At 38.3% G+C, this 19,061-nt stretch overlaps 1 protein-coding gene across 1 annotated transcript in view; it reads right to left on the bottom strand.

The window, feature by feature from the left end:
- Positions 1–1,419: 1,419 nt before the first annotated feature.
- TUBGCP3 (tubulin gamma complex component 3) overlaps positions 1,420–19,061 on the bottom strand; it is a 48,681-nt gene continuing 31,039 nt past the window's right edge. Inside the window, exons 10-22 of the mRNA XM_021545531.2 lie at positions 16,905–17,037; positions 15,447–15,613; positions 13,967–14,077; positions 13,465–13,573; positions 9,479–9,668; positions 8,096–8,231; positions 7,246–7,314; positions 6,350–6,485; positions 5,356–5,444; positions 5,090–5,221; positions 4,515–4,655; positions 3,830–3,946; positions 1,420–2,526 (exon numbers count right to left, since the gene is read on the bottom strand). Coding sequence (XP_021401206.1) covers positions 2,368–2,526; positions 3,830–3,946; positions 4,515–4,655; positions 5,090–5,221; positions 5,356–5,444; positions 6,350–6,485; positions 7,246–7,314; positions 8,096–8,231; positions 9,479–9,668; positions 13,465–13,573; positions 13,967–14,077; positions 15,447–15,613; positions 16,905–17,037 — 1,689 coding nt within the window. The 3' untranslated portion in view covers positions 1,420–2,367. The remainder of the gene's footprint in view (positions 2,527–3,829; positions 3,947–4,514; positions 4,656–5,089; positions 5,222–5,355; positions 5,445–6,349; positions 6,486–7,245; positions 7,315–8,095; positions 8,232–9,478; positions 9,669–13,464; positions 13,574–13,966; positions 14,078–15,446; positions 15,614–16,904; positions 17,038–19,061) is intronic.

Raw genomic sequence — 19,061 nt, 5'->3', positions numbered from 1 at the left:
GTATTTGTATTTTCAGACACTAACTCTAAGGAAAAAAACACTGAAATTACCAGTCAGAAGTGTGTATTAAAAAATAAAGAGCATCCTTGTAGAGCAAATGTGTTACAAGTAATTATTCTTTAACATTAACTGCAGTATGTAACTTCAGTATTAAAAAAATCAGAGGTGAAAATCTCTCACATTTCTCCTCAGAATTGTACCTTAAGGGTGCTGCTGCCACCCACTACAAGGAAAGCCACTTGTGCAGTCACAGCAGCAGGAGCCGGTCACTATGTGCATTTGTGTAGAAGTCAATATTGGCCTTTGGGCACAAATGGAATACAGGATCATTTCTCTCCCACTTGTTAAGAATTGTTGACAGAAGTGACATCACAAGAAAAAACGTGTAAATTGAAGTAAATATACCAGCTGCCAGGTTAGAGGATAAGAGACTGATGTCCACCCACAAAGAAGGATGGCAACAATAGCAGGTCCCCACTGCTCCCCTCAGCCTAGCAGTCAGAGCAACTCCTGCAGCAGTGAAGACTTTTTCCAGATCAACAGGTTGCTGTAGAATCACAGCAAAATTATCATTCCCAGCGTGGCCAGTACTGCAAGATTCCTGGGTACTGCTGCATTCATTTTAGGAGCAAAGAGAGTTTAATCTTCCTCTGGAGCTTGTCCTCTAGTTCCAACACTGGTGCTGCCTCTCTGGCCTCTGACTTGTCTAGTGATGTGATCATGCAACATTGCTCAACCCAATGGCCAAAAGAGTGCTTGTGCAGCTAATTTTTTTTTCTAAGTTTTGGCCAAAACACAATCAATCATTGCTGTTCTTCCAGACTTTTCCACAATATGCTCCCACCACACTGGCAAAAATTGAGTTACACCTGCCTATCAATGATCCATGACTTTATGATGCCAAGCTCAACACTTAACAGGTTTCCCTTGGCTCACAAGAGTCCATCCTTGCTCACAGCTGAAATGCTGCCTGCACACTACATCCAGTGACAGCACCTGCACCAGCAGGGCACAGGGTGAGAAGCCTTCCATGTTTTAACAAAAGCAAGGATTCTGAGACTTGCACAACAGGAATCCTGGTGTCCAGAGAGCAAAACACCTAGTCCAGGGCTGCAAGTCAGCACATGGTCCCCATCAGAACTCACTGCCATAATGGGTTACAGCAGCCTTACCTGCATGGCCTGGCAGGTGCCTCTGACTTCCAAGGGTTCCAGCAGAGTAAGGGCAAAAGGCAAAAAAGGCCACAGAGCTGGTTGATCTGAGGGTAATTGTTAATTAAAGAATTTCACACAACTCTCAGTGCAGATAAGACTAGTACCAAAACCCTGCAATGGGAAGGATTATATAAATCAATGCTTCTAATTGGAAGCTTCTCCTTTCTTAACCTGTGAAAAACTTTCAATTTCAAAAGCAACACACTTGTGTGAAAGATAATTGTGGTTTTATTTTTCTAAGCTCGCACTTGTGGAACATAGTAAATGACCTGATATAATGACAACTTTGCAAAAGAAGAATCCCCCTCTCCCCAACATCTGGACAGCAATATATAAATATTTACAATGAAAAAAATAGGAAAGTGGAGAGAATGAAGTCAACATTAGCCAAGTCAGTTTGTTTCTACATCTCTGATATTGAATATTAAGTATTCAAGCTTAACCAACACTTTCTTTCAGTACTGAGGCTTTAACCTAATTTTTAGATCTTATGTGCAACAGGTACATTCCTGACTCTGCTTTTATAGTTTGCTCCTGTACAGCAACCATAGAATTTCCCCACTAAATTTTTATTCCAGGTTTTTAACTTTGAAAACAACAAAAAAATTAAATATAACTTTATGTCTCCTGATACAAAGTTTCTCACACAGTCAAACACATCACAACACTGAAAATCAGCATAATGAAATGCTGTATAGCTTCTTAACAAGGACAATAGGTCTGGGTCCTGATCTGTTGGCTTTAACAAAAGCTCTCTTCAAATAGAACAAGTACATATAGAAAAAATAACCTTCTTATTTTCTTATTAAAAAAGGAAATGGTACTTTCTATAAACAAAAGAACATGTGATTTCTTTGACACAGATATAAGTTACAGTGGAAAAAGCTCAGAAAGCTTCAAATGAAACTGGCATTTATTTAAAAGGATGATTTAACAAGTTGATTGGATGAGGTTCAATCAGCCCATACAGTCTGAAATTCTAGAAACTTCAGTGTAAAAAACCCTGCTTTTTTTGCTTTCTGCTATCCAGTGTGACACAAGCACAGTGTGAGAACACGTTGCCTGCAGCAATGGAGACACCGAACCCGCAGTCTGGCAGCACTGTGTCACCACTGGTGGCCGTGGGCAGCGAGAGGCGCCCCTGGCTGCGGTGTCACATGTGGGAGCTCCGCCTGCCCCGCGTGCCCAGCGACACTCGCAGCCGCGGCTCCCTGGCCTTGTAGTGCTCGTTGAAGTCCAGCCTGAAGCTCAGGAACCGAAGGCTCTCGTCAGAACTGGTTGTCAACAGGACCAAGAACTGCTGGACGATGCCCTGAAGAGGAAAGAAAAACCCAAGAGACAGTTAAAGCATCCCTGGTGTGTTTTAAACAGATATAAGGTGGTGCACAGATGTGGGAAAAGGCAAGCACAAGGGTTCATATCCAACAGTTATGGTGGTTTCATTCTTTCTGCAAAAACCCAGAACTTCATTTTTATTTTTCAAATATCTGCTATGCATGCTAGAGTCTCCAGTGCAAACAGTCTTTTAAAGTGTGTTCCCCACTCCCTGTGCCCCCCTGGCACATTCCATCTGTCTAAAGGCTCCCAGGCTGCAGAGCAGCTGCCTCTGTGTGCCACTGCCTCAGGAGAGCATTAGGTCACTGCTAGCTTCAAACACACACATTTGATGTGGGTTGTACAGCAGCACAGGGCACCCCAGAACAGCAAAGCTTGTGCCCAGGAGGGCAGTCAGTGCTGCAGACCCAATTAGACTGAGCACTTGGAGCTATTTGAGGGGGGATTTGCACTTGGCAGGTGGGAGGTACACTTCTGCATACCATCTTCCCATTTGGCTCTAGCCATGCCACTGCAGGAGCCCAGCAGGACACAGGAAAGGAGAGGACTTTGCCTGGATGAGAAGACTCATTTGAAGAGCTCATTCCTAATCTCCAGTAAATAATACCATGAACATTCCCATAACTAGAGCACTCCATTACTTCCAAAGGTGACCAAAGCTGGCCAGGGAAATCCTGTTTGGAAATCTATAATAGGGCTCAGAATTAATACAGTCCAAGTGAGCAAAACCTACACTGCCAACTTGTAGCAATCTTGCAGAGCACATAAACCACAATTTATTTATAACCTACTTACAACCTACGTCTGAAGACCTAGGCTCATTTTTCTGGGGAATGGTAGATTTAGCATCAGATATAACAAATAAAGACAAAGCCATAATAAATTACTTACAGAAGATAGCCTGAACATGCTCCCCCAAACATCTTATCCACTGCCACCCCGCAGTGAATTTAAAATTAAGCATCAGGCCCTTAATAAGAAACTTTCTGCAGTCTTTAATAGCAATTACTTGCAAAGATTGTGAAGAAAAAAATGGAATGCAGAAGGAATTATTTTTCGCCCTCAGGACACTTCTCCTTTGTTTAGTGAATATAAATGATCACAAAACCTTTGACTAATAAGCAACGGTGAACACAGGCTTGTAAGTACAGAAGGAAAAAAACAAAGACCTAGCTCCACAAACTGCACACACATGAATACAGAAGTTACATCTACTCAATATTTGAGTAATTTCTACATAAAGCTCAGCATATTTTAGAAAAATATAATCCAAGAGGCACCTGGTAAAAGTGAGTGAGTATTCGCAGCTGTGAGCACATTTTAGGTATGGAGTCTTGAAATTCTTTCATCCTCTTGTTCTCTTCTTCCTCTTCTGATGCAGTTACACCCCACTTGCCCTACACAGAAACCAAACAAGTTAAGAGGTGAAGCATCACATGATTCAAGTTGCTAACTGGGCCACCTTCTGCACAGCTACATCAGATTTATAAAAACCAACCATTGCCATAGGAAGACAAACATAGAGCCTCCAATATGGAAACTATCAGCCCCCCTCGGTGGTTGTACAGAGCATAAAAGAAAAAAGAAATCTAAGCAAGGCAAGTCTCGCACCAACAGTGCATGTCAGTTTTGCAGCAAGGAGGTAGACATGGAGCTATGGCATTTTTTGCAAGAGTTCCATTTACTTCATCTAAAAGAGCCCTAAATTTCTCATCCTCCAAAGTCCACTAGATAAATCAACTCAGATTTTGGGGAAGACAGAAATCAAAAACAACACTTAGGTGTTTCGCTTGAACTCACCAGCAACTTCTCATGACTTTTACATCTGTCCCAACTGCATTTTTCATTTTTACTGTGGCATGGAAAACTGTGTAACATTTTAGATACCTCTACATGGCATCTAAAATCCTTCATATATCAAAAGCCTCAATTTGTTTTCACATTCTAGATATATCCTCACTGTACCTCAAGCTCACGCTGTTTTTTCCTCTCTTCAAATTGCAACCTCAGCTGCAGCTCCTCTAGAGCAGCTCTGTACATTGCATCTTGGGCATTCTGGAGCTCAATGATCTGGTCAAAAACTGCTCGAAGCTGGTTGAGAAGTACCTGTGAGACAGGTAACAAAATAATGAAACAGCTGTACAGCACAGCTCTAGCCTTCTCCAGAAAAGGAGCAAAGAAAAAAGTAAAAGGAAAAAATAAGTAAAAGAAAAAAGTCTTTTACACAGCTGGATAGACTGTTCTGCAAAGCCCTATGTCAGTAGTTCCATGATCACACAGCTTCTCAGGATGAAAAAGAACTGGTCCACACTATAGCAAGTTTTATTATCAACACGTGTCATTTGCTGATAATGGGCAGTACATATCAACACGTGTCATTTGCTGATAATGGGCAGTACGTACTGAACCTACCATTATAAAATCTTTTATCAGAGAAAAAAATTACTTTTCCCTTTACTCACACAATGTTAAAGAAGGTTGTTCCTGACATATATGCCAAGATCATAAAGTTAAAATTACATGCAAAGGAGACGACTTACCCTGGAATCACTATCCAGCAGGCACCGAGCTATGATTGTGTCCAGAAAAACTTCATGAGCTGCAATGATGTGATCCAAGTCCTGTGCTTGTTGGACTTTGTTCCAGAGCTCATCCCATGAACATTCAAGCACCTGCAGCAATGATACAGGATTGGGCTGTTTCGATTTGCTAGATGACAAGCTCTTTGAACTTTAAGAACACAACACATACAGAATATTGCACGTGCTTCATTTTCTAAGTAACTAACTGGGTGAGTAGAGTATACCTCAAATGTAATGTAATACTGCATTTGATGAATGAAATGGACCATTTCTGATGCCAAAACGTGACACTGATGCAATACGCCAGAAAGCTCTGTAAAAAAATTCAAAGAGATGGCATGTTAAAGACTGCAAGGACAAGCACAGCCAACAAATCAGCTTGATAAACTCTTTTCACCATACTGAACACTTCATAACACAGCCACTAATCTTAGAGGGTAGCAGCAGTGACCTTCTGAGGCCAGGTGTCCTCTCCCACCCACCAAAAGTTCTTAATTATAAAATAATACATTTGTAAGTATTACTATGCCATAAAGAAGTGTAACTCTCAATAGTTACTTTTTACTGAAAGACATGTAGATAAGATAGCCATGCAGAAAAAAATTCAAGAGTGAGCCAGTACAGATGCTCACAAATATGGCTATATTCTCTAGCTGAGAAATAGGATCAGTAAGTCCTGGTCCATAAAACATAAACCAGAACCACTAAATCTCAGAGCTTTCCTATTTCTTCTCAAACATCTTTCATCTTCTGTTCTTAGCTAAACAAAAGCAGAGGGAATAAGTGAAGGTAAAACTAGTAAATTCAGAACTGTGCATGCATGAGACTAAATAGTTAACAGACAGCATAAGAAAAAGGGAGACATACGGTACAAACAAGAAGGAATCAAGGAAGATGAATACAAAAGCATGGAAGAGTTACAGTCTCACAACCAGGCCAGCATAAAGATACTTACAGTAATGCAACTTTCCAAGACAGGGATCAAGGATTAAGTAAAACAACAAATAGGAAACTTCTATTTACAATTATATTATTTTACCTTCATCATCCCAACCATCATCTACCATTAAACAGCCAGTCAAGAGGAGCACCAAAGCGCAAAATTAATCTCATCTCATTCATCAGACACCTTTTTCCCCTCTTAACACACAGTTTAAAATAAGATGCAGTCATCTGTATCCATTTTAGAAGCATGTCATCCATCTGGACACCTCTCACCTGGCATACTTTTCAAAAGCTTTGCATTGCACATGTGCCCTTTCCATATATCAGTAAGAATATACTCCATCCTCTTTGCTCTCCAAAGGAAATTAAATACTCTTAGATAGTGGCTCATGCACTCACGTGTAAATACCTACAAAACAAAGAAAATATCGGTACAAATTAAAAGACATGCCACATGTCTTGAAGTACCAAGAACCTCTTCACAGTTTTCATCTTATCTGATCCATGCAGTTTATTGATAAATACTGTAAAAAAAAAGTTTCCAGGAAATCCCAGAGCTTTTGGAAAGATCCGCCCTTGAGGACTGAACAGGGCACAGCTGGAAGTGTAAGAAGGAGTGAACAAAACCAAGCCTAAGCCTGTTTTGAAACTGCACAAGAAAATACCTTCTGCTGGTCAGACTCACAGTTTGTTCTGCTTAAAAAAAAACAGTTCTTTAAAAGTTCTTTGTAAAGGCTAAATACATTTGGATAAACAATTCAACTACCTATCAAATGCCATTTAGACAGCACAAATAAGTTCTCAAAAAATGCATTCTTTAGTTCCTTTCAAATTTTCCCAAATTAGTATCTACAGACTAGTAATCATCAAGGAATAGGAGCACTCAATTTCTTAAGTACTTGCTAAAAAATGTGCATGAAGAAGTGAATTACTGATTTTCAGTAATGATTGTTTTACATGTAGCTTTTAAGCACTCACACTAACTGGTAAGAATTGAGATTTTTGCTTAACTGTTGATACAGTGGGTACATCCTAGATGCAGGAAAAAAAAAAATAAAAAAATCTCCGATTTCACACTCCAGAACAAAAAAAGGTTACTTCAATAAAAAACCTTAGCAATTTAATTCGGAATCCAAAACACATTCAGAGCCAGCAGTGTATGACGTTACCGTTGCTATTGGCCCATCAACATGATAGTCCAAGCTGAAGACATCCCATCCAGTGTCCCCAGGAGATACCTGTATTAAAAAGACATGGTACTGTCAGTGTATAATCGGAGCATCCTAAAGCTGAAGACGAGCATGACTTGCTTACTCTTTCATTCTGAAGGGCCTATGAGCAAACAAGCATCCACATCAACAAATTATACAGGAGTTTCTTGTTGAAAGTAGCAGATTAGGCAAAAATCTATCAAACCATTTGATACAAGGGTGAGACTGATCTCACATAAATACTGATGTTTGCAACATCAGTTTCCCCACTGAGCCTAGTAAGGGAAAATAACAATAAGGATAAATTTCTTTGGCATTTGAAATAGATTTATTTCAGATGCTACAGTTCATCACTGAAGTCTCACCTCAGGGACTGAAGCTTTCAAAATAACTCAAGTTTCTTACCACAGGCCTCTTCCATGAAATGTGCTTTCATTGCTTCTCATTTTTGAACAAGAGGTAAGAAGGAGGCACACACCCCAGCCTGCCCCAATTCTTGTAAGAGTAACCACATTAAGAGCTGTTTGGAGAACCTCAAACCAGCATCAATTTCTATTAGGCCCCAAATACTCAGCCTTGTATTGTCAATGGCTGTAAACCCATATCTTGGAAAAAAATAGGCAATAGGCAGGGAAGGCAAAAAGAAGGTGACTTATTAAATGACCTTTATATTACTCAAAGTAAACTTCAGTGAAAAGGAAGGGAGGAAACGCACTCACATATGCAAATTTTGTTTCATATAGATGTCTGCATATATACACACAAACAAAGGCATTTTTCAGATCAGAGTCACCATGATGCAACAGACCTCCAGAAGGCGAACATCCAATCGCTTGAGAATCTCAGGATTATCAAACTGGGCATTCGTGGCCCTCACCGCCGTTTCCAGGATTCCAGTTAGATTATGCTGATATAAGGTTGTGGCTGGTCGTGCAAGCTCTGGCCTGGTGGTTATGAAACAGTCACAGCATATCACTGAAATACTCTGCAGCAGCAATTCAGTAGTAACTGCAGTACACAGCAAAACCCTTATCTAACCGGCACTCAAAACTATTACTCTTTCAGACTTAATCATGAAGATAATCAGTGAGCAAAATATTGCACAGAGTATGGGCAGAGTATGTCTATTCATATGCAGCTACACTCCTGAATATTAGCATAAGGAGCAACTTAATCCTCATTTAATGCCAGTAATTTGAAGTTACTGGACTGTTAGTTTAGCTAGTCTATAATTTTGAGTTGCATTCAGTTTTTAAATGAGGAAGATTACATCATTAGTACATCAAGCCAATAATTTCACTTCAAATTTGAGAAACTTACTGATAGCCATCTCAGGTCTCAGAAGAGCTGGCAGGAACACAGAAACCCACCCCCTCTATGTAACTTCAAATTTCTAAAGAGTTGCAACATGCAACTCTTGTAATATCTTTCTGTCCCTCAGGATCAGTACTGGAAAACTTCTCACTCCTACCTCAAACGTAATACTAACTCCACAAATGAACCTCACTCAGCTTAATAGTATAAAGTGTGGTCATATACTGTTGATTTTGATATACAAACAAGTTAATGAAAGCTTTATTACAAAGTCTGCCTTCTGGATCAAGCAAAAGCTTTGCAAGCCAATGCTTCTCATTGAAGAAGTTTCATCAGTAGCACCAGCATGTAAAAGTGAACCTGCAAATACTCTTTTAAGAACTGGTTTCAGCAGTTGTGGGTGCACCTGAGTTCTTGAAACAGAAGCCAGTGAGGAACCAAATAGATTTTTTAAATTGCATTGAAGGGTTTTGACACAATGCTTTAGTCCAAACACCTCCAAAATACAGAGGCCTAATAATTCCAGCCAAGCTAATCAGTAGCATCAAGAGCAGAATGTTTTTGCTTAAACTTGCTGACAGGACCAAGAGAAGTGCCAACATCCTTGAGGCTGTCACAGGGCCAACATCTGTATTAGTATAACTTCTCAAGATTTTGTCAAATGGTACTGTATGTACTGCTTATCAAAAAGGAAGAACAAGTTTTAATCCTCAGGGTGAAAGAAATTAAATCCAAAATATAATTTAAAAGATATTACTCAAAAATTTATTTGAACAAGGTACTTAGAGGGTCCTATTCAAAAAGCAAAACAGTTTTTGTGCTGATCTTGTACAGAATCATCAGAAATCCAACATAATTACCCTTCCTATTGTCTTACTTGAGCAAGTCCATTAAATGTCTGATGAAGTCTCCTTGACCAAGTAATAAGTAGCGCCTCATGGCCTGCATGTGTTCCAGCAAATTGTATTTCTTATTGAGGACATCCAGCAGGTATTTGCTAGTTTCAAAATAAGCTGCATCAATTTTCTCTTGAAATGCGTTTTCCAGATCTGTGAACAAATCAGCAGCTAAAAGAAAATAAAAATTAAAATTAAATTAGTTTTCAAAAACTGAAGCAAACAAGCTTTGGAGTTAAAACTCACAAACAGAAAAGCTGCCATTTATTCTGATCCACTGTGTTATACATTTGCCATAGCCAAAGTGAAAGCAAGTCTAAAGCAGCCGACACTTCAACAATAGTACTTTTAATCTGTGCCCAGATTGCACTTGCCAGTAGCAGCTCATATTATGTATATAAAAAGTTGGGGATTTTCAAGCTTGCTGAAATACTGCAGTTTACAAATAAAATAATTAATCGAGTTCTAAAAGCCCAGAATTAGGAAAAACCTTTGATGGGCAGAATCTAAATCAAAAGGCACTTCTAAAGGTGCGGGGAAAAATAAATCAAAGAATCAGACAGTTAAAACACTCAAGAGAAGAGAGTTTCCAAAGATAAGAGAATGACAGGAAAGGGAATATGCTGGAGTTACCTGGGTGACAACCAGCAACCTGACATTTTCTCTCCATCTTTCATGCATGGTAGTTTGGGGACAGAAAGCAGGAAGCAGTAGAAAGTAGCAGGAAGCTTATTTCACCGTTTTCTACAACTACAAGCTCATCAAGAAAGGGACTCCAGTAAAACTGTTATGAGATAGGAAGAACTGTGGCCTCTTCAGGCAACACGGAGCAATACTCCAAATACTGCATTGACAACTACCCTAAGATTCATACCTTCTTCAGCATTAAAGGATATACTCCCACTTTAACTACTCAATTAATAAAATGCTTATGAATAGAAGAAATAAGCAGTGGCTCTAACAAAGAAGTCACTCTTTAAGAAGGGAAGCCTAAATGTCTGGTTCACTGACATTCCTGGAAGTTTCCAAACTATCATTCAGTAACCAGTGAAACTCTCCATAAGACACAAAAAGTGCAAGAGATGTCAAAAGAGAAAACACTTTTATAATGCACTGCTGTGTTTAAAAACCCTAGACTAGAGAAATAGTACTTAGTCAAGTAGCACATATTGACCTTAAGGATTTGAGAATTAATACAGCCTGCCTTTCCTCAAGATGCTGTAAGCCTTACAGGTAAAATAAGAGCGGGAACAAGACAAGCCAGAAAGAGTTACTAGCTGATCTCCTCAGCCCCTAGACACAGAGGCTGGGCCTAGCACTGGCTCAAGGCACAAGCAAAACCAGCAGGCAACTCCCTGACTTGTCTATGGCCAGCCCACTGTGTCAGGCATGTTGGTCCAGTCTCCACTCAGGCAGGGGTGTGTGTGTCTAAGCAGCAGCTCTCAGACACACAGACCAGTCTCAACTTCCTACTATCTCAAGCAGAAAAAGCAGCCTTTCCACGCTCCTTGGTACTGATTCTCTTGCCTTGAAGGAAATGACCTGGCCACAGCCCTTCACCTCCAACTGGTAAGTCAAGTGGACACCTGTAGCTGTAATGCACCACCTCTGCATACACACACAGCCCCCAGCACAGGCAAAACACAGCATTCCTGTCTGACAGGCAAAACTGCTAAAAAGGTTGTTTACATCAACAAACACAAGGCCTAAGCAAACGTTTTGAAAACTGTGCAAAATGATCTCAGAACAATGAAAAGCCAGAGGTGGCTAAAGAAAGACTAACAGCAGACTAAAAGCACTGACAGGCAGGTCCATGAGCTGCTACTGAATATAGTGTCATTCCTGATCCAGAAGTCCCCAAACTACAGACAACTACATGTTGGAGCTGAGGCCACTTTATCGGCCCTTTCTACTGTTCCTCTCTCCCAGGTGCTACAATTCCCTGCCGGGCAAGATGACCAACTTGTACACAGTTACATCAGACTTCTTGTTGTCATGTTTAGACAGTTTTCCACACCACAATTATTTCAGCATCAAAAGGAAACCGGGGAAAGATTATAGTTAAGGTTCTAATGCAAATGAAAGAAATAAATAATACAGCCAAACCCATGAAATGCTCAGATTTAAAATGAGAAAAAGCATCCAAAACTCAGGCTGGCATCCTAGCTTTCCATGATCTTAATAATAAGTAATTATCTAAAGGGACTTTCAGGATACTGTTAGATGGCACAAACAATCACAAAAGGAAGCATTTCCAACATCCCTGACATACAATGTTCTTTCAGGATGAAATGGGTAAAATGCCTTAAACACAAATGCAGCTTCCTGCAGAATGACAGCAATGCAATACCATGAGGTATTTAGGCTGACAACTGTATGCTCAGCATGCCTTCACCACACTGCAGATAGAGAAACATATTTCTAAAACTACACTTCTAACTCCAACAGTTATTCTCAGCACTTAAGATAATGTAGGTGTGCTTTGAAGCCTCTCATCCCTCATATAATAGAAAAGATGTATTTGTGGTGATCTTCCATTCAATCAAGGAGCGAGAGAAACAAGTGCAAATTTAAAGAAATATTGGAAAAGCATTGCCATAAATGCTGTATAAAGTAGTGACGGTAGTGCAGTCGAAGAATGTTTTTTTCTTTTTTACAGGAGTAGCTGGCAAGATGATTGTTCAAATGCATTTACAGCCCTTATTCACTTAACCCTGACCCCTTTCTGCACTTTAAGCTTATCTCTGACTAAGCAAGCACTGAACACTGTACAAAATTCACATTATTAGAAGACATACTCTTCCAGATATTTATCACTAGAACATTTTTCATGGAGGTACTCATGCTAGAAGTCTACACTATTAAGAGTTAATATTAAAACTAATCCAAGGTTATTTGGAGGTGAAAAAAACCCCAACAAATCTAAACCAAACAACCTCATATACCCAAGCTTTAAAGTTGTATGTAAGCAATATTATGTTATAAAATGTTAAAAAGTATGTTTTCTGAAAACAAGAATTTGACAGAAAAATATTTAGATTAGCATCAGAAAACTTATTCCAGTGAGCTATATCTCAACAGTTAAGACTTTATATCCTTGGTATATTAAACAAGTTATCAAAAGAAGTTACAGTAGCAAAATACAACTTCCACCAGAAGGCAGCAATCTGTTCTTTCTCTGAGGTAGCAGCATCCTACATATTCTTTGCTTAGTATTTTGACATAAAGTCTCCTTGGTTTAGATGTTTATTATTTGCTACCTTTCATCAGAACAATGTTGAATTCATTGCAACAAATATGCCACCAAAGAATAACCACAAATGGTATAGAAGTTCCCATTCATTAAAACTGAGATCTATTCTAAATAAAACAAAATCATCTGAAGGAATTTAACAGTTAAGTTTTGGTTCCATGTTCATCAACTGGCAATCCCATTTGTAAGTAATCTTCAAAAAGAATTTCACTAACCTTCCACATACTTCATTTTGACATATTGATATAGCACACTGACAGAACGGCTAGAAAGGCTTCTGTTCTTACTGCTTATTCTATTACTTACAAGTGATCACTTTTATTTTTCAACCACAAAATTAACTCAGTATAATGGAATTGTATGATGGAGTGTATTTGATGAGAAGTCAAACATACTAAATTCTTATTGCAGCACTCAAGAATATCCCTGCTCCCACCCCAGCCGAAGCAGCTAAAGGCAAACTTTTTTGAATGGTTTCATTCTAAATTAAGTACATTAACAATCATCCAGCAAACCTATCAAATTGAGAAAATTATACACATGCATCAACATACATCTTTTGTAAAAAACAAGTATCCATTAAATTATCTATACTTTAGGACAGATGGGATTTTTGTACTCCTTTCCATCCTACCATCCAGCTTACAGTCTAAACCACATATAGTAGGGAAGGTCAGTTCAAAAGGGAGATACTGAACAATATTAATACTGTACCATCTTTTGAAGACTCCGTAGATTTTGCAACAGCAATCATCTTTGTGGATGGAGTTTGATCATGACAAACTTGATGCAAGAAATTTATGGATTTTCCTATTAAAAGAACCTGAACAAAACCAGGATTTTTTAAAAAGTGATTTGTTTATAAGAAAAAAAAAAAACAAACAAGGCAGCCATCCACAACCACCAAGACAACATGACATTTTGTCATCTTTCTGTGCTCTTAGTTTCACAACCCCTACCACAGCAATCCAGAATAGCAATGCTAACATGAAAAGTTTTTAAACACAAACTTCTTTTCCTCCTACCTGAGATATCCTCAAAGTTTAACATTTAGAGAATAGAAGGGAAAACAGTCCTACAGCCTTCATCAGTAAACAATTCTAAAATTCCAGAGAAGATTATTTTTTGTTAAATTTTGCCTTTATTTTCTCAATAGAAATCTAAATAGTAGCACAGGGCAAAAAAATAATCAGAAGATGAACTTTTAGATTCATACCTTTTTTGATTGCTCCATTGTAATAAAAGATGGGATCATTGATTTCCTCAAAGTGTATTTGTCATGCCACAACCGATCAGTTTTAACTGTAGGATCTGAAGCTACAAAAAACTGAAGATTGAAATAAATATTTAAATAAAAAGATTAATGTAATCTCTAACCTATAGTTTCACCTATTATTCCTCCTATTTTACAGATGCAGAGAAAAAAAAAAAAAGCACAACCCCCAAAAAAATTTGCAATTGATACGGTGATCAAATGTTACAGTCTCTCAACTCCTCATAAGAGAATCCCCTCATTTGTAAAATACTAAAACTACTTTATTAGTTTTGTTAAAGTGAAGTTTGGATGGATTATATCCTCCTTATATATTTTTAAACAATATACCCATTTTCTGGACACAAACTTTTTTCACTGACTCCAAACACCATTTTTCCCAAGAATGGCTGATTGCCTTTATTCAAAACTGTCTACCATATTAAAATTTTAGTTATCAGGACAACATCCAACAATAATTTCCAATATTAAGAAGACTCTTTCCAGTGCACATGCAGAGGTTAGAGCTAACAAACTACATAAAATCCAAAAAAGACAGAACCTCATATCTGGGGAGCAACTGGGAAAAAAAAGTGTATTTTACACTCCTAAAAAAAATTCATATACATTTTACACAGTTCTGACCTTAAAGATCAGCTGTCACTGTCACTCAAATTTTGACCAAAAGAAGGACATTCCAAGAAAACAGATAGCATATCTGACTCTCGAGTAAAATTACTCAGATTTGTCTCAGAAGCATTCAACTAATTTTTAAAAAATTATTCTTTGGCTTGTAACAAAAAAAAAAAAAAATCTAATCACTTTAAAAAGATTGTACTGATATGAGAAAGGAGAGCATTGAGAATTTAGAAAAACATACAAAATATTTCCAAGAAGAAAAAGGACAATTACTGGAACATGATGTTACAGAAGTTACAACAAATAACTTTTCTATTTTGGAACAAATAACTTTTCTATTCTGGAACTATAAACCTCTTCTAACCAGTTTGACAGACTGAACTCATTTATTGAAGATAACAGTATGCAGACAGAAAAATATTCTGAGCTTCATTCCAAATACAAGGCTTGCATTCTGAAGTTACAAAGAACTCAGCATATATTTCTGTTGTCACAGTAAACAAGAAAAGATATAGAGGAATTTTTTTGTCTTCAGAAACAAGGACATACTGTCAGTACACCATTCTGACTCCACTAACCAGACCTAGCATATGAGTAGTTGAAGACAATACATTGCAACATGCAGATACCAAATCAATGAAGAATTCATGAAGAGAGTGGTATTTCAGGTTGTCATTGTATGTATTGCTTACTCATGTTACACATTTTCATCTCACTCTACTTTTCAAATTCTCCTCTAAGTTTTCCATAGATTATCACACCACAATGCAAAAAGATGAAGTATTTACTGTAGCATATACGTTACCTCATGGTATGTATCCTCCAGCTCTCCATCATAAATCCAGCGATAAAGGAAGTTCAGTACAGGATGGGATACTAGGCCAAGAATGTGCTGAACCAGAGATCTCATGTAGGGATCTCCTGTTTTCGTATAGGCATGAACTGCTGAGGCTAGTTCACCACCTTTTCTCCCTGTATGAAGAAAGGGAGAGGAACAGAAACATTTGAAGGAAAACTGAATGCCCCCCATTTAATTTTAGCAGCCATTAATGTGTCAACATTGAGCTTGCTAAACAGCAATTCTAAAATGTAGCAAAAGTTTTTTTTTTTTGCTAACAGGGAATTCCTAGGTTTTAAGGCATTAATTATTAATCTCACTAAAGCATTAAGCAGAGTTCTCTGTCTACTTTATGGCAGCTTAGAGGAATGCAAAATTTGAGGCATCAGATCACACACAGAAGTTGATATTACACTTCCAGAGAAGCATTAAAGGAGCCTTAGAATGTTTTCCTTCTCTCCTGGTACTTGACACTCTCAGATATTCTGTGTGCATACAGGAACACAAACACAGTTTTCATGTTTCTTGGTTATAGTTGCCCTCATAACCCCATTAGGGAATATCTCCTGTCTTCTTGAAATTGAAAAGTAAGAGGCTGTCAAAAAAAAATGCTGAAAAATATACCAAATATTTGGTTTTGCTGCTATGCTCCACAGCCTACTGCCTCCTTGCAGCAGAGGCCATGCAACTCAAAATTTTCATGAATGTCTTAAAAGTAAAGCCCATTAAAAAAAAATTTGCTACCAATTCCAGTAATTAAGACAAAGCAAGGATTGTAGGCTTTTGGCTACAGATGCTTTTTCTAAAAAGAAAACCCAAAGGGCTACAATCTCATAAATCTGAAGTACCATCAGAGAGAAGCATCAGTTGCTGGTCAGCTTAGCCAGCTACTGGGCAAATTTCTGATAAATTCCAACATGACTCTCCTCAGCATCTTCTTGTGGATTGCTACCAAAATCACAATATTTGCAGATTTGCAAAGTTTTGTTGTTTCACATGAGTCTGAAGTCAAGTTACTAATGCCTCCTCTATGTCATCATATATAGAGAACTTGCATAATACTCATACATAGTGAAGAAACTAATTCAACCATTTCATAACATATTAGTAGAGCCTTTTCAGTGTACCATTCTCTGAAAAATTATTTAAGTAACTGAAAATAACATAAAAAGTGCATGCTTAAAACTGAATTTTTGAGCACATTCTAGTTTTAAAAAGTAACAAGTCTGAATGTATCAACACAGCACTATAATTTGTCATGCCATTTTAAAGTAAAAGAGGGAGAATTTGAACTACCTACTTGAAATTTTCTAAGAGAAAAATAGTCTAAACAAGCACTAATATTATTGACACCCATCTCTAGCATGCACAACAGCCCAAAGTTATATAACATCCCCAGAAATATTAAACTAATGTGCAACAGACCTTGACAGTGATCAACAAGTGCTGCAAGGGTCTTTAACCTTATTTTGGGGTCATATGTCCAGACTAGAAGACGACGAAGTGTTAAACTGCTCTCAAGTCCCAAATTGACACCCTGATCATCTTCCAGTTGTAACTGATGAAGTTAGAAACACAAAGACATGTCAAAGAACTGAGGCAGAACTCAGGCTTCATAATTTGTTCCAAAGTCAGATTTTTAATAATACTCTTGAAATACCCAGTGTTACGTATTCTCTCATCAAATCACTGGGCCAAAACCTGAGAGTCAATTTTTAGTAGAAACAAACTTGAGCACAGGTAAAAGAACAGAGACAAGCATAAGCAATGAGGTAGACAAAGCACAAAGACCAAGAAAGTTAAAGACAGCAAGGTAATAGTCCTGAAAAGAGAGAAGAGCAAAGGAAAAGAGAAGAGATCCTGAAAGACAGACTCAAGAAAGAGTAAAGAAAAACATCTAAGGGATAGGCAGACTGCGGGAGGTAAACTTTTTATTACTGCACTTGCAGTTTATTTTAGTTCAATATGTGATAAATTCTGTTCAATGCCTTCCTCCAGAAGCCATCAGAACTTAAATTAACCTTATAGTAAGACTAAGGAATTGCTACATTGAAAAAAAAACACCAAACTTCAAAAGCTACAGTAAAAAAACTCTATCATAATGTGACTATCATGAATCTTCCAACACCATGGAAAATAAAAGCTAAGTATTTGATCCAAGGTGCAAATGTAAATCTTATACAAGTCGGATGGAATAAGCAGGATGAGAACACAAGAATACAGAAGCAAGTTCCTGGAGCAGTTCAAGTAGGCAGTCTCAAAGAAAATATTCTGTTTCTGGTATATTACAAGCAAATCACTCTGTGCTTTCTCATCTAGCACCTTCTTTTAGCCAAATGCAACATGTTAATTTAAGGCTAGTGTCATCCACAGTAAGTTCAGCCTTAGAGCCAGTTAAATTAATTTGCTTCCAAATGCTCCTGGGTCCATGTCTGGGATTTTTCTTTGGTGTTTTTGGAAATCAGCAATGATAAGAGAGATACATGAGCCACTCTTTGACTTTAGGGAAGACATGGTACATCTTCATCATGGAACTGCATTTTAACTGGGCTGACATTGTGAAAACAGCCTGCAAGAAAAAGACCAGAGATGCTTATGGAATAGGAGACAGTATGCTCAGGATTACACACTCTAGTGCAGAAACATGCTCAGAAGAATCACTGAACACATAATAAAATGTTACAAAGAGAGTACAGAATGCTTTGACAAGATTCTTGTTGTTCTATGCCTATACTGCTCTCTAGAACTGCAGTTAACAGCTGGCCGCCTGTACAATTTCCTGAACAGCACATACACTCAATTTCAAGTTAATTTTCTGTTTTCAAGAAGCTAAAAGGTACAGGTTTTTTGCCCATTCCGCAGTGTGACCTTCAAGCCCTTCCACCTTTCAAGACACAAAAGAATCTCTCCTCCACTGCTCGATCTCCGTCCTTTCTTTCATGTCTTTGGGAAAGAAAGCTGCCAGGAGCTTCTGAAAATCCAAATGTAACATGACTCTGGGAACCCTTTCAGTTAGGTACTGAGGGACCTAGATTCCCCAGAAACTCCAGTCTCTGCTGCAGCAAAGCAATGCCAAGATTGCATTGACTTTTCCCTATGAAAATGCATTTAATCAACATGCTTAATGCACTCATGAACTCTAACACTGAAGATTAATCTGGCAAGGAGTGTGAAGAGCAACAATAAGAACACCAATAAAACTAAGACTGAGAAAAATGTGTGCCCAGCTACTGAATGATGCTACATGAGGGGTGACAAAAATTGGAAAATGCTGAGGTACTTAATGCCTTTTTTGCCTTGGTATTTCAGTGAGATTTGTTGCTGGGATACCACACATCAAGATAAGAAGAGAAGTCTGGAACAAGGAAGACCGAGTTCAGAAGGATCAGGCTAGGGTACACCAAACAAATGGGACATGCTTAAGTCTATGGGACCTGATGGGATACACCAACAAGTGTTGAGGGGAGCTGGCCAATGTCACTGCAAGGCCACTCTCCATTATTTCTGCTACACAGCAATTAGAGGCGGTTTTTGACAACCCTGAGAAAGCAAATGTCGTGCCTTTCTTCAGGAGAAGCCATA

This window comes from Lonchura striata, chromosome 2 (assembly GCF_046129695.1).
Source record: "Lonchura striata isolate bLonStr1 chromosome 2, bLonStr1.mat, whole genome shotgun sequence".
Taxonomy (NCBI): domain Eukaryota; kingdom Metazoa; phylum Chordata; class Aves; order Passeriformes; family Estrildidae; genus Lonchura; species Lonchura striata.
Note: the sequence above shows the minus strand (reverse complement) of the source record. Positions and strands in the feature narration are given on the sequence as shown.